We start from the raw sequence: 15,543 nt of genomic DNA, 5'->3' as shown, positions 1-15,543 counted from the left end.
CGTCCCTTTCATGTTCTGTATATTTATCAGAAACACTGATGTAAGGTCTGTGCTACTGTGTCCATTTGAATGGAATATATAACCGTAGGGGTTGTGTCATTATAATGCCATAGGGAAGATTCTCAACAAAATGGTCAATGCAGTAATGAAACCAAAGAGAGAGTGAGATGTCTGAGGTGGTCTGCGAACCCTCAATGGTGTGGACATAGTATAATCAAAACAAAGACAATTTATGTGATGGCTAAAATGAAAAGAAAAGTCATTTTAATGAAAGCAAACATTTTATACCTCCACTCAAACATGGCAGTACAAAATCACACATGTATACAGTAGATGTCAACTCCTCTCCTCCATTCAGCAGCACCTTTATCCAGTGATCTAGAGACCATCCCACATTTGAAAAACTATAGTATGCTATGGTATATATACTATAGTATTAAGTGTAGTGTTTTTGCAGACTGTGTTTACTATAGTAATCTGTAGCATTTACAGTTAACTATAGTATAAAGACCGTTGTAAAATAAAAAGTGTAGTATATACTATAGTAATTCATGTGTTTTTGAAGATTGTAGTATTTACTGTAGTGTTTTTGCAGACATTACTGTAGTATTTACTATAGTGTTCTTGTTTTATTATCTTTAACATAGAAGTGGAGGCTTTTTTCCTTTAGGAAATCTATTGGGGAAACACTAAAAGAGCTAATTTTCCATAACCTGTAGGTAGGTAGGACTGGGGTCTGAACGGATAGTTCAGAGCTTCTGCTCTTTTCTATAACCTGTAGGGACACACAATTATAGGTGGCACAAATTGGGATATGGGGGAGGGTAATGGGCACAGTATATGCCAATTAAATATTGTAGTATTTAATATAGTGTTTTTGCTGACATTACTGTAGGATTTACTATAGTATTCTACTGCATACTACAGCATTCTATAGTAAGGACTACACATGATCGAAGGATACTACAGTGTGTAGTATATTATAGAGTTTACTACACAATTATATAGTAAGTACTGTAGTATTCTATAGTAAACTGTAGTATTTATTCATGTGAATGAAACACAGTCCTGTTTGAAGTCTCAGACCATAGGACTATAGAGTCTCACACACTTGCATAGCGAACTGTCTCCATACACACCCCTGTCTCATGTTAAACTCTTCCCTATCCATCACACTGTTCCTTTTTCTAGTGCAGTTCACAACATACAGAGTTTGAAGGCTCAAACACACACCTTGTGGCCAATCCGTAGGTGGGTAGTGATAAAGGTGGTCCGAGGCGAGGCTGTAAAAAGTGATCTGCTCTTCCGGGTTGGCTCACGCCTGGAGCAGCTGTCCTGTAAGGGCAGGGCTTCTGTCCCGGATCAGAGCACATGACATCTGGGCCACCTTCTCCACTGACCGCCCCCAAAGTGTAGCTTCCTGCAGCATCCACATACATACAGAGAGACACTGTGAGGATCCTGAGTGCAAAGACACAAAGAGATGGTGTTTGGATCGTCTGCATAATCTGATCCACAGACAGACATACTGTGCTGCTGCATATCCTGATCTATCAAACCAATCACAGTGGGGAGGATCTCCTTCACACACATTTGACTGTTCAAATACAATACACAGCCCTTTGAGCTTATTTAGAACAGACAAAAACAGTACAATCCACCAAGTATACCCATCGATATTCTCACACACACACACACAACCTGCTGGGATCACACCAGAAGCCTTGTGATTGACAGATACCACGACTTACACAGGACGTCCCATGTCGAGTCCATTGTCTCTTAGGAGGATTCCTCCCCGGAAAAGCAGCCCTTCTCACATTCTCCGGTGTTGTAATGCCTACCGCATGTCCATAACATTGGCCAAACAAACATTTGAATTCTCCTAAATCAAATTTTGTTAAGAATTCCCATTTGCAGGGTGGGTGGGGAAATGACCGTTGCCCACATGTGATTCGATAGCGAGTTCAATCAACAGACGGAAGCAATTTGAAAAGAGAGCACTTCAAAATTAAACCTCTATGATTTTTTTTCTTCAAAAGTGCTTTTCTGAATTACAGGTCCCGTTGCACTCGTAAGCCCAGGCGAGGGCATTCTTTACAGTTTACAGTGCATGATATTGGACAGATCTGCAGCAAACCACACGTTCAACTACAGACAGAATGTGTGTGTCTGATCTAACCGACTAGGGTCCCACTGCTTTTAAAAGGCAGACTCTCTAATGTTGTGGTCATTTGCTTTCGTGATTCCTCTGTGCCTTGTGTTTTTTTCAGGCTGCCTGCGAATGCCTTTCTTAAATCGTCTTTCACTCCATTCTCCATTCCGGACATCAGTGAGTGACTCCCGGTTTGGGTTAGTAGCTGCTTGATGAGGCCTCAACGTTGGGATAAGTCTGGTTTCTGTCTTTCAGACCCAGCAGTGTTTTAGAGAACTATGGTGCTGCCGTCCTGTTCCACCACTGATCTGAGGGGGATCTCTTGGCATGTACTCTACTCTATTCAGCCTGGTCAATTTCACATTGGACCTCGTGGGTTTGAATATCATCCTAGTAACAAAGCATTGGAAACTGTGATGAAATTAGATTTCATTAAAGACTTACTTTCTTCACGTTTGAATTTATTTGAATGATTCTTAGTGACTACTCGTTTGTGAACCTATAGTGCTTAATCTATTGCTACGGTGTCCATATTAGGACAGACTCAGAGTCACAAGGAGTTAGTTTCTGCACTCATCTCCCAGTGGAATGATGTGTAATTGGAATGTTGTTTGATTTCATAGTGTAAAATTGTAATAAGAAACATTTCTAATTCAGCCCTTCCTGGGTATTATTCAGATAAAACGTTATCAGTGACCAGACCTAAAAGACGTATAGGGGTGCAGGGGAATGTACGTGGTGAGGTATGAGAGTGCTCAGAGCGGTGAGCGTGGAATCAGGCCTGACCGCGGTTAATGTGACTGAGCACTGGGATGCAGAACTCCTGGAGTAACTCCCTAATCAGAACCAGTGTTGGGGAGTCAGATGACAAGCATTTTCCACACCAAGAGGGGATCCGAGGCTACAACTGCTGCTAGACGGATCAGCAATGATCTATTGATTAAAGCATAATGGAGTCAAAATATGGTAGCTTTGAGCAGGTTCCAGGAGTATTTCATTTCAGCTTTTCCTGTGTTCGCCTAATATGTTTTTCTATTTACATTTGGCCATGGTTTTAAGAAATCAGAAAAGCGCAGGGAATGAAAAAAAATGAGGCTCTCCTGCTTTTCTTTAAGATGTACCAAAGTCATTGCTATTTTATTTAAAGGAATACTTCAGGATTTTGGCAATTAAGCACTTTATCTACTTCCCCAGAGTCAGATTTTTACCTTTATTTAACTAAGTCAATTAAGAACAAATTCTTATTTACAATGACAGCCTAGGAACAGTTTGTTAACTGCCTTGTTCAGGGGCAGAACGACAGATTTTTGGTGGATGTACTCATGGACACCATTTTTATGTCTCTGCATTCAGTATGAAGGAAGTTGGAGACAATTTCGCGAGAGAATGCTAACTAGCGTTAGCGCAGTGACTGGAGGTCTAGGGTATCTATTAGCTTGCTAGCAGATTGCATCAAACTGCACGCAGATATAAAAATGGTATCCATGAGTTCATCTGACTCTGGGGATGTAGATAAAAGGGCTTCATTGCCAAAATCCTGATGTATCCCATTAATTACTTGTACTTGGCAATGCAGCCTGGTTTCAAAGACTAGACGTAACATAGTAAACGTAATTCCGTTGGACTCAATTAGAATTCTAACCCTTAACCCTTCCCCTAACCCTTTAACCTAACTCCTAAACTTAACCCTAACCTATCTAAAGTTAGCCAGCTAGCTACAGTAGCCACCTAGTTAGAATTCGTAACATATCATACATTATGCAAATTCGTAACCTATTGTACGTTTAGCAAACTTGGAATATATAATACGAATTGTAATTCATAACATACCATACGAAATGGATGATGGACATCCACCAATTAATACATACGAAACATAACATACTAAATGGAGTGTCTTAGATTTACATACAGAATAAGAAGAAATGCTCTGAGACCAGGTTGGGCAATGAGGATGGGGGCCAATACATCTGTGAGCAGTCAACAGAGTATGGCAGCAAATGTACTTTTTTACCCCAACGTTGACTGGATATTCCACCATAAGAGAAATACACGTTAGTTTGTCAGCGATTGGGAGCCAAAGCTTTGCGAGAAATCAAAGCATTCTAGAAAACCTGATTGCAACTCTTCCCCTTTATTTGCACCATAAGTAAATCATTGATACATTATTTTCTCTCTCTCTCGGTCTTCAATCTAATTCAGAAAAATTGCTTATTGATAAAGGCCATGGCTATCAGTTCATCACACGGAATCGATTCCAGAATGTTTGAGGCATTAGTGGACTATGAGTATGATAAATGCTAATTAGTCCATTATTTACCACCCAAGTGCATTGTCTACGGGAAAGTCCGGGAAAGCATTAAGAGTATAGTGTCATGTCATGGGCTCATTTGAGACAGCTACAATCCCAGCCCTAACCACCAAGCTAATGATCACTCCCCTTAACAAGGTCTGTTTGGTTATAGGCGCAGCATGACAAGTCTAACTGCTGGAAAATAAAAAAGAAAGGAATTTAAAAAAGAGAGGAATCAAGAGAAAGCAACTGGAGATCACCAAGGAGGATTAACATTTAAAGCCCTGTCTAAACCTTTGTGTTCAATTTTTCCACTTGGGAAATACATGCCTTTAAAATATGAATTATACTTCATAACAACGCATTATTAAATCAACTAGTCGCTCTCTGGTACATGAGCAAGAATTGAGTCCCTTTGAAGTCACTACAGCTTTGAGAAGACACAACTGTCGCTGGCTGTTGCCAACTTGAGCAATTCGGGGAGAAAGGCCTGGTCAGGGAGGTGACTAAGTACCCGATGGTCACTCTGACAGAGATCCTCTGTGGAGAACCTTCCAGAAGGACAATCATCTCTGCAGCACTCCACCAATCAGGCCTATGGTAGAGTGGCCAGACAAAAGCCACTCCTCAGTAAAAGGCACGACAGCCCGCTTGGAGATTGACAAAAAGCACCTAACGGACTCTCAAATCATGGGAAAAAAAAGAGTCTCTGGTCTGATGAAACCAAGATTGAACTCTTTGGCCTGAATGCCAAGCGTCACGTCTGGAGGAAACCTGGCACCATCTCTACGGTGAAGCATGGTGGTGGCAGCATCCCTAGTCCTAGTCAGTAACGAGTGAAAGAGTAGACAGAGATCCTTGATGCAAACCTGCTCCAGAGGACTCAGGACCTCAGACAGGGGTGAAGGTTCACCTTCCAACATGACAACAACCCTAAGCACACAGCCAAGACAATGCGTGAGCGGCTTCGGGACAAGTTTCTGAATGTCCTTGAGCGGCCAAGCAAGAGCCTGGACTTGAACCCGATCGAACATCTCTGAAGAGACCGGAAAATAGCTGTGCAGCGACGCTCCTCATCCAACCTGACAGAGCTTGAGAGGATCTATGGAGAAGAATGGGAGAAACTCCCCAAATACAGGTGTGTCAAGCTTCTAGCGGCATACCCAAGACTCAAGGTTGAAATCACTGCCAAAAGTGCTTCAACAGAGTACTGAGTAAAGGGTCTGAAAACCTATTTAAATGTGATCAGTTTTTTATTTGTAATACAATTTTATTTGTAACTGTTTTTGCTTTGTCCTTGTGGGGTATTCTGTGTAGATTGATGAGGGAAAAAACTATTTAATCCATTTTAGAATAAGGCTGCAAAAAAGTGAAGTGGTCTAAATACTTTCTGAATGCACCGTATAACTGGTTTCAGATTGAAATGTAGGCCTATCCGATGACAGAAAGAGGAAACTGAGTCATAAATAATGGCAGCTCACTCAAATTACTCTGGATGGGCTTGACAGACATGGCGGGTACCTCTCCTGACCCTAGCTCACCCACTAAACTTTCCTGTCATTGGCAGAGTGTCTGTCTGTTCAGTGCTCCCCTCTTCGCTTCTTTCCACTGCTGGCACTCCAGGATGCATAAACCCCTCTCACTAATGAGGCCCTATCTGGCCCATTGTTACAAACACATGCACTCAAGTCACACACGCACACTCAACAGGTCCCTGTATATAGTCATGTTATTTTCCACTCCCTGTATATAGCCATGTTATTTTTACTCGTAATTGTTATTCACTGTGTATTTATTCCTCGTGTCACTATTTCTATTCGGAAGGGCCTGTAAGTAAGCATTTTACTGTTAGTCTACACCTGTTGTTTACGAAGCATGTGACGAATAACATTTGATTTGATTCACTTGCTGAGAGTGAGGGAATCTGAAACGGGGGTGGGAGGGGGGGTCATTTCTCCATGTCTCTAGCACCATCTAGTCAGACCCAATAAAATGTCCTCCAGGGTCGAGGTGGTTTTCCATTGGCTCTCAGTCTCACCTCTTCCAGAGGTTTAATATGGATGGGGAAAACAGTTGGTTGGGGTGCAACACCACACACAAATGGGCCTCCAGTATCTCTGAGGCATAGAGAAGTGCTGAGACATGTGGAATAGAAAGACACCTGACTTGGAGAAGAAGTAAGTATTATAAAACTGGTACTTCGGATTCTGGATGCTGATTGGCTGAAACAGTATACATGTAATGATTGCACTGTAATCGATTCTTGTCAAATGCCTGATCTAAATATGTGTACTAATAAATACGTATACACACTAGGTATAGTGCCCACCTGTGTTGTGGGATAAAATGAAAAGTCCCAACACATGTATCTGAGACCTAGTGCTCTCACAACAAGGGTAGGTCCATTTTTTGGGACATTTCATATTAACCTAGGGAATACGAAATTAACCCAAATGAGCTTGACATATGCAGCATTAGACTAAAACCACTTTGATAAAAGAATATAAATAGAATATATTTCACCGATATTACACATGGGGTAACCTCACTTTATCATGACCGTCTGCCATGGACTTTCACATAGAAAATCTCCCTGACAAAAGTCCATCATTTGTACATATTAGTGGGAAGTGTCACAAGTTAAACAGTATATGCCATATGTAACCCAAGAGCAGAGCATACAGTTACACTCATATAAAAGTTACTCCTCTACAGCAAATCATCCACACCTCATATTTTAATACCTAATACCTGTTCCTTCTACATGGACATGTTCACTTAAAAGGGCATCGACAAATTTACTTAGAATAGGTATCAAAAGTTAGTGACATATTGGATAAACACAAATGCTCTCTCGCGAGCACGGACACGGACACGGACACGGACACGGACACGGACACACACACACACACACACACTAGCCTTGTTATTCCAAACTGAAACCACACGTTTACAGAATGGAACTACAAATCATTACGGAATCTATTTTTACATACTGTTTAAGAGGAGGATTTTGACAGGAGTAAGACTATACCTCTTTGAAAGAGGAGAAAACATCAGCAGACCACACAATAAGCAATCCTTTGAGTACTAGCTAACTTCACTTTTAAAAATGCCACAGATGGGATCAACCTTTCCATCATGGAAGCAGAGCTGTGTACAGCAGTCCACCGCCACACATGAAGGGGCTCTTTGAAGCTTTGGGTTTTAGCAATTAGGAGTTTTAACAGTGACAATTTGCACGCCTCTGTCATTTTGAGATCTCAAGCCCCGAGGACTAGCTACCGAGGGCTCCCACTTCAGTTCCCTTCATGGATTGCCAGTGGAGCTGGAGTCCTCAGTAAAAACAGCTCATGGAAACGCTTTCAGTAACGCCGGGCCAAGTGTCCTGGAAAGAGTTGTTAGAATCACACTACCCAGCGAAGAAATCGTCCAGAACGGCCTGCATGACAAAATGTTTGGGGCGCATTGTAATGTTCTTCTTTGCTTGTTGTACCGTTAGCCACGAGGGCAGTATCAGTTTCTGTGGGCTGTTTCAAACTCTTCCATGAGCAGATCCGCCTTGCTAAAAATGCTGAAACATTTGCTTCTTGTTTATTATCGTCTAAAATAGTAGGCTAAAATAAGAAAAAGTTGTATAAGAAGCTCTCCCCAAATGACCTATGAGGTGAGTCCCATTGGTACAATATGACTGGACACACACACACACACACACATTCCCTTTGGTTTAAAAGGATTGTGTTTCATCCTTCTGACAGCATGTCCTTTTCTTGGTATTGAAGACCCACCACCCCCTCCCCTCTAATTCTATGGGGAGGCGATAGCTAGGGGCTAAACAGACAGAGGGGGATAGCAGGTCTGGTTAATGTCTGGTTCAGAGACTTGATATGAGCCCAAACCTAACACCCAAGAGTTGGAGTAATTTCATCCAAAGTACAGCCTACAAGGCTACTGCTTGGGCCATGCTAAATTAGGAGGATCTAACTCAACAGTTAAACCATTGACTTGGGATTAGTGATTCAGGCCAAAGGGTCTGGAGGTCAGGAAATGTGACAGGCCGCTGGTCAATGATTTTAGGGTGAGGCGTTGAATGTGGCAAGGTGCCAGAACGTCTGCTGCACTTCATTTGAAGACGACACGTACTGTATGAGAATTCTTAAGTGCGTCGATGTTTATCCTCCACCACTTATGTGGAACTTTTGTGAGTCTCCTCAGACTTTCCAGACAAGGAAAACCGCACTTGCATTGATACAGAGCTGCTTCTTAGACCCCACTGACACAACAATTGCTGTTGCACAAGCTGCTCACAGTACAGCGAGAAAACTCACTTTGAAAAAGGGTTTCCAAAATATTCTGACAAAAACGGTATGTACAGTGCCTTGTGAAAGTATTCGGCCCCCTTGAACTTTGCGACCTTTTGCCACATTTCAGGCTTCAAACAAAGATTTAAAACTGTATTTTTTTGTGAAGAATCAACAACAAGTGGGACACAATCATGAAGTGGAACGACATTTATTGGATATTTCAAACTTTTTTAACAAATCAAAAACTGAAAAATTGGGCGTGCAAAATTATTCAGCCCCCTTAAGTTAATACTTTGTAGCGCAACCTTTTGCTGCGATTACAGCTGTAAGTCGCTTGGGGTATGTCTCTATCAGTTTTGCACATCGAGAGACTGAAATTTTTTCCCTTTTTCCTCCTTGCAAAACAGCTCGAGCTCAGTGAGGTTGGATGGAGAGCATTTGTGAACAGCAGTTTTCAGTTCTTTCCACAGATTCTCGATTGGATTCAGGTCTGGACTTTGACTTGGCCATTCTAACACCTGGATATGTTTATTTTTGAACCATTCCATTGTAGATTTTGCTTTATGTTTTGGATCATTGTCTTGTTGGAAGACAAATCTCCGTCCCAGTCTCAGGTCTTTTGCAGACTCCATCAGGTTTTCTTCCAGAATGGTCCTGTATTTGGCTCCATCCATCTTCCCATCAATTTTAACCATCTTCCCTGTCCCTGCTGAAGAAAAGCAGGCCCAAACCATGATGCTGCCACCACCATGTTTGACAGTGCGGATGGTGTGTTCAGGGTGATGAGCTGTGTTGCTTTTACGCCAAACATAACGTTTTGCATTGTTTCCAAAAAGTTCAATTTTGGTTTCATCTGACCAGAGCACCTTCTTCCACATGTTTGGTGTGTCTCCCAGGTGGCTTGTGGCAAACTATAAACAACACTTTTTATGGATATCTTTAAGAAATGGCTTTCTTCTTGCCACTCTTCCATAAAGGCCAGATTTGTGCAATATACGACTGATTGTTGTCCTATGGACAGAGTCTCCCACCTCAGCTGTAGATCTCTGCAGTTCATCCAGAGTGATCATGGGCCTCTTGGCTGCATCTCTGATCAGTCTTCTCCTTGTATGAGCTGAAAGTTTAGAGGGACGGCCAGGTCTTGGTAGATTTGCAGTGGTCTGATACTCCTTCCATTTCAATATTATCGCTTGCTCAGTGCTCCTTGGGATGTTTAAAGCTTGGGAAATATTTTTGTATCCAAATCCGGCTTTAAACTTCTTCACAACAGTATCTCGGACCTGCCTGGTGTGTTCCTTGTTCTTCATGATGCTCTCTGCGCTTTTAACGGACCTCTGAGACTATCACAGTGCAGGTGCATTTATACGGAGACTTGATTACACACAGGTGGATTGTATTTATCATCATTAGTCATTTAGGTCAACATTGGATCATTCAGAGATCCTCACTGAACTTCTGGAGAGAGTTTGCTGCACTGAAAGTAAAGGAGCTGAATAATTTTGCACGCCCAATTTTTCAGTTTTTGATTTGTTAAAAAAGTTTGAAATATCTAATAAATGTCGTTCCACTTCATGATTGTGTCCCACTTGTTGTTGATTCTTCACAAAAAAATACAGTTTTATATCTTTATGTTTGAAGCCTGAAATGTGGCAAAAGGTCGCAAAGTTCAAGGGGGCCGAATACTTTCGCAAGGCACTGTATAGACTTCCCGTTGACTAACCAAACAACAAACCCAGTCAAAATGGGACACAGAGCATTTCAGCAAAGAAAAGAAAAAGGAAGTCTGTTTCCATAGGGTCTTTTCAGAATGAATGCTGTGTTATTTCAACAAGCTCGAGTGAGTGAGTGATGACTTGAATTTGGCCCACCGGCAGACATACCTCTAAACAGTAACCAGGACAATGACTCTTCAGTTATAGAGGCATGAAGACATGGGGAGGATGTATGCACTGGGACATACCAACCTCCACCCACACAAACACCCACCCACCCACCCACCCACATAGATACACAGACACACACACCTCATTTGGTTATGATAGTAAAAAGTCCCCATATTACAGATAAACATGACACGGTCTGTATCGTAGGACATCTTAGGTCAAATACAGGTACTGGTATTTTGCTCACTGACACCCCAGACATGACACACCCTGGACTTAAACCCAGTACATCCTGGTCACGGCTTAGCGTCCTCACTTCCACTCCAAACACGGAGGTAGAATGTAATCGCAGCATATCTCCCATAAGCCAGGCATACAAACACCGGTGCAACAATGTGTTTCTATACTTCTGTCAAAACAACGGCATCTCGCAGACTAAACAACGAGGGGATGTGCAAGCCGTGCGGCCTACCAGATGATGAGTGTGAGACTGAGTGGGCAGGCAATGGGCCGTGAAATTGATATCAAAACAATTTTTTTTTTTAAACCAATAGGTGTTTGAGAGAGACGCATCACTGATTTCAATCAAATCTAAACGTTTGGAATTGGACTCTATTCTCATCACCTTCAAAAGGTACAGTATCTGTAGGTAAGGATGTTCTAACATTGTAATCACATTCAATGTTTACTGTGAGGATTTTCCACAGCCCAAAACACACAATACCATATCACAGTGAGGTCTCGCCCCCAATGAAGACACAAGCACACATCTGAAAGGTGAACACTTCTCAAAGAAGCCTTAAAAAGGAACATGTAAAGCAAAAGTGTAATCCTTCCAGTGCCATCTCTCTCACACAACATTATAAAGACGTGTTAACTCTATCCGCCAATACTGTGGGTGGTCAATGCTGTGGGTGGTCAATACTGTGGGTGGTCACATCGCACAAAGCTAGTGGTAAAGTAAATTCACATATGAATACACTTTGGCGTTCTTTGCCTGAGTATGTATGTTTACAAACTAATTTAGAGAGACCTGGAATGTATTAATCCACTATAAAAGAACATATCCTTTTGTTTGTAATAGTTCCCGTAGTTGGAATGCCGTTTCCCCGATTGGGACATCTAAGTCAAGTCCTATCACTGAGAAAACCCATTGCTGGTCTATTTAAAAATCGACCAAATCAAAGCTGAGTAAACAGTGATTTTGGTATGTCTAAGTCCTCCCTAGCCAAACTCCTGCGGTTGAGTTTCACACATCTGGCGCACTCAGGGCACAAAAGATCAAGCTTGATATCCTGCAAGTCTCCTGGGTCCACATCTTCCCAAGGCCCTATGGGCCCTGGTGCACTATATAGAGGAAAGAGTGCCATTGGAGACTCACCCAGGGGGGTTCTTATCTTGGTTTCCCCAGGGATCCACAATAACAGTTACAGACATCATTATGAGAAAACAAAAGAGAACAAATTAGGCTTATGACAGGGGAAAATACAGTGTGAATGAGCGGCTGCATATTGGAACATAAATCTGATGCTAACCATTAGAAGATCTACAGAAGATTGGCCAAATCTGTCAGCGCTGTCGGATATGTTATTGGAGTGACGCAAAACAGCTTTCACATTGGGGTTGAGTTTTTGCAAGCACTTGATTCACTTTATCTACGGTTCATTCAGCCGTGCACTTTTCCTATGCAGTGCCTCAAATTATACAGTACACTTTTTCCAAACCCTGGTACAAGACAGATTTCAAATCAACAGAGCGAACTAACTACATGTACTTGAATTACTGTTTTAAATTTCAAATAAAATAGTGTTTACATTTGTCCTGTTTCACTGCATGTACAAGTAGGTAACCTGTACCAGTGTGAGGTTTGAAATGGAAATGTGTTTTTTTGCATATCCCAACTCCTCCTTAGACACCCTCGTAGACTGGGGTCACGGCCAGGGTTCAGCCATTATTCATGACGACCCTGGAGCAATTAGGGTATTAAGCAATTAAGTGCCTTGCTCAAGGACAGAGCGACAGATTTTTCACCTTATCGGATCGAGGACTCAAACAAGCAACCTTTTGGTTACTAGCCCAATTCTCCAACCGCTAGGCTACCTGCCACCCATATGAAAGTACTCTTGAAGGGTGCTACTCAAGATCAATAACACATCTTAGTTACCACAAATACAAGTGGCATCTTAGCCCAGGAGAATTGTTGAGCTGTGGTTGAGGGTGATTGGGAGCATGCCCGAAACCACAGTGGCGGTGGTCGTCCCATGATCCCCTGTGACCTCGGTGAGGGTGCACGTCCAGGTATGATTATGAGAAGGGTATACAGTTTCGTCTGCCTGCCATGCGGACGGTGGACCTAAACAGGGAAGAGAATAGACCTATAAAGCCTTTCCTTTTTTCTTTCTCTCGCTTTTCTCTTTATTTTTCTCTTCTTTTCCAGAGGCTAATCTCTTCTCAGGTTTAAGGTATTCCTGGTCTGGGATCTTTGAGAAGGAAACGCGGGGCGGGTAAACATCAGGGCTCTCACTGCGGGGATTAGAGCGCCCATATATCACTGTGACAACCCTCTTTTCATGCGGTGACAGTTTTCCAAGACCCTGCGCTGGGGGGGATCCGGTGACACTTCCTATCGCCGCGGCAGCCATTGATAGGGGATACGATCAGTTTTCACACCGTCAGATCGGTTTACTGCACTAGAGCGTCTCCCAACTCTCACCACCGACAACTTCAGCCAACGGCTTAAATGGTCTGAGTGTTCAGTGTTCACACATCATGGCACACATGTCAGGTGTGCATCTTTGGTCAGGTAGAATAACACCATCGCAACAGGTCTGTGGAGGGGCTTTGATCACAGATCTTTCCACAAAGGCGGCAGTTCATTGTCCGTGACTCCATTTGTTCAGCTTGGGAGAAATCTTTACCTTAGGTAAACATAGGAATGGTTCAGCCAAGCTGCGTTCCAGCTGTGGGTGTTGCCTTGAATAACATGAAACCACAGTCATGGCTCCTTTAAGTAGATCAACTTTGGGTCCAAAATACATTTTCTGAAGGCCAATGAGTTGGGGATGAAGAAATTCATAATTTTTATACACTTAAAATGGCACGCATTTATTCATCTTTAAAGCTAAAATACTACTAAAATTGCCATTAATATGTGCAAAAGTGTACTGTGGCAATCCATTATACTGTAGATAAATATAACTCAACCCCAGACATTCAGTTCTCCATTATCCTGTACTGACTTCAGGGTGTGTCTTGTATTCCCCCAGTATGATACATAACAGAAGCATTTCAATTATCTCTATTATTGTTCTTCTCTATCCCTACTTACTGTGGTTGAGAACAACCATTCATTTAACACCAAGTGTGAAAACACTTAGGGGGGAACAAGAGCTGTATGCTGTTAAGCAGGTAATTTTGGGGTCACATTACCTCAGACGTAGACTACATTATATTTCTCCTTCTCCTCTCTAAGGACAAAGTCAATACTGAGGAAAAACAGAGAAACAACAAGAACATTTAGTTTTGGGGGGATATGAAGAAACGCAAGGGGTCAACAATAGATCCCTGCGGGACCCCGCATGTAATATCAAAGACATAGTCTCCTAATGCAACAAAACATTGTCTCCCAATAAGATATCAGTTAAAACACTCCATTACTGGTCCTGATAAATATACTACATGGCATTCAGGTTGCAGAGTATACAATGAAGCAATAGTGAAAATGTACTCCACTATCACCAGACACCATCAGGTAATTTCACTTGCAACTTCCTCTTGCTGCAGTAGGGGGATCTACACTACCGGTCAAAAGTTTTAGAACACCTACTCATTTAAGGGTTTTTCTTAATTTTTGTACTATTTTATACATTGTTGAATAATAGTGAAGGCATCAAAACTATGAAATAACACATATGGAATCATGCAGTAAACAAATCAAAATATATTTCATATTTGAGATTCTTCTTCTTTGCCTTGGTGACAGCTGTGCACACTCTTGGCATTCTCTTAACCAGCTTCATGAGTAGTCACCTGGAATGCATTTCAATTAACAGGTGTGCCTTCTTAAAAGTTCATTTGTGGAATTTCTTTCCTTCTTTAATGCATTTCAGCCAATCAATTGTGTTGTGACAAGGTGGGGGGGGGGGGGGTATACAGAAGACAGCCCTATTTGGTAAAATACCAATTCCAGCGCAAATAAGCAAAGAGAAACGACAGTCCATTACTTTAAGATATGAAGGTCAGTCAAAACCGAAAATGTCAAGAACATTGAAAGTTTCTTCAAGTCGCAAAAACCATCAAGCGCTATGATGAAACTGGCTCTCATGAGGACTGCCACAGGAAAGAAAGACTCAGAGTTACCTCTTCTGTAGAGAATAAGTTCATTAGAGTTACCAGCCTCAGAAATTGCAGCCCAAATAAATGCTTCACAGAGTTCAAGTAACAGACACAACTGTTCAGAGGAGACTGTGAATCAGGCCTTCGTGGCCGATTGCTGCAAAGAAACCATTAATAAAGGACACTAATAATAATAATAATAATAATAAGAGACTTGCTTGGGCCAAGAAGCACGAGCAATGGACATTTGATCGGTGGAAATTTGTTCTTTGGTCTGGAGTCCAAATTTGAGATTTTTGGTTCCAACCGCCATGTCTTTGTGAGACACTGTGTGGGTGAACGGATGATCTCCGCATGTGTATTTCAAACCATAAAGCATGGAGGAGGAGGTGAGATGGTGTGGGGGTGCTTTGCTGGTGACACCGTCTGATTTATTTAGAATTCAAGGCACACTTAACAAGCATGGCTACCACAGCATTTTGCAGCGATACACCATCCCATCTTGTTAGGGCATAGTGGGACTATCATCTGTTTTTCAAAAGGACAATGACCCAACACACCGCCAGACTGTGT

At 42.1% G+C, this 15,543-nt stretch overlaps 1 protein-coding gene across 2 annotated transcripts in view; it reads right to left on the bottom strand.

The window, feature by feature from the left end:
• Positions 1-235: 235 nt before the first annotated feature.
• The window catches only part of crppa (CDP-L-ribitol pyrophosphorylase A), a 34,023-nt gene continuing 18,715 nt past the window's right edge, over positions 236-15,543 (bottom strand). The window contains exon 10 of one of the 2 annotated variants that reach the window (XM_031786694.1): positions 236-1,461. In XM_031786694.1, coding sequence (XP_031642554.1) covers positions 1,363-1,461 — 99 coding nt within the window. In that variant the 3' untranslated portion in view covers positions 236-1,362. The remainder of the gene's footprint in view (positions 1,462-15,543) is intronic. The other variant, XM_020498168.2, reaches the window with a different exon arrangement.

The sequence above is a fragment of the Oncorhynchus kisutch genome, linkage group LG13 (genome assembly GCF_002021735.2).
Source record: "Oncorhynchus kisutch isolate 150728-3 linkage group LG13, Okis_V2, whole genome shotgun sequence".
NCBI classification, from domain to species: Eukaryota; Metazoa; Chordata; class Actinopteri; order Salmoniformes; family Salmonidae; genus Oncorhynchus; species Oncorhynchus kisutch.
This window is presented reverse-complemented; position numbering and strand designations above follow the sequence as displayed.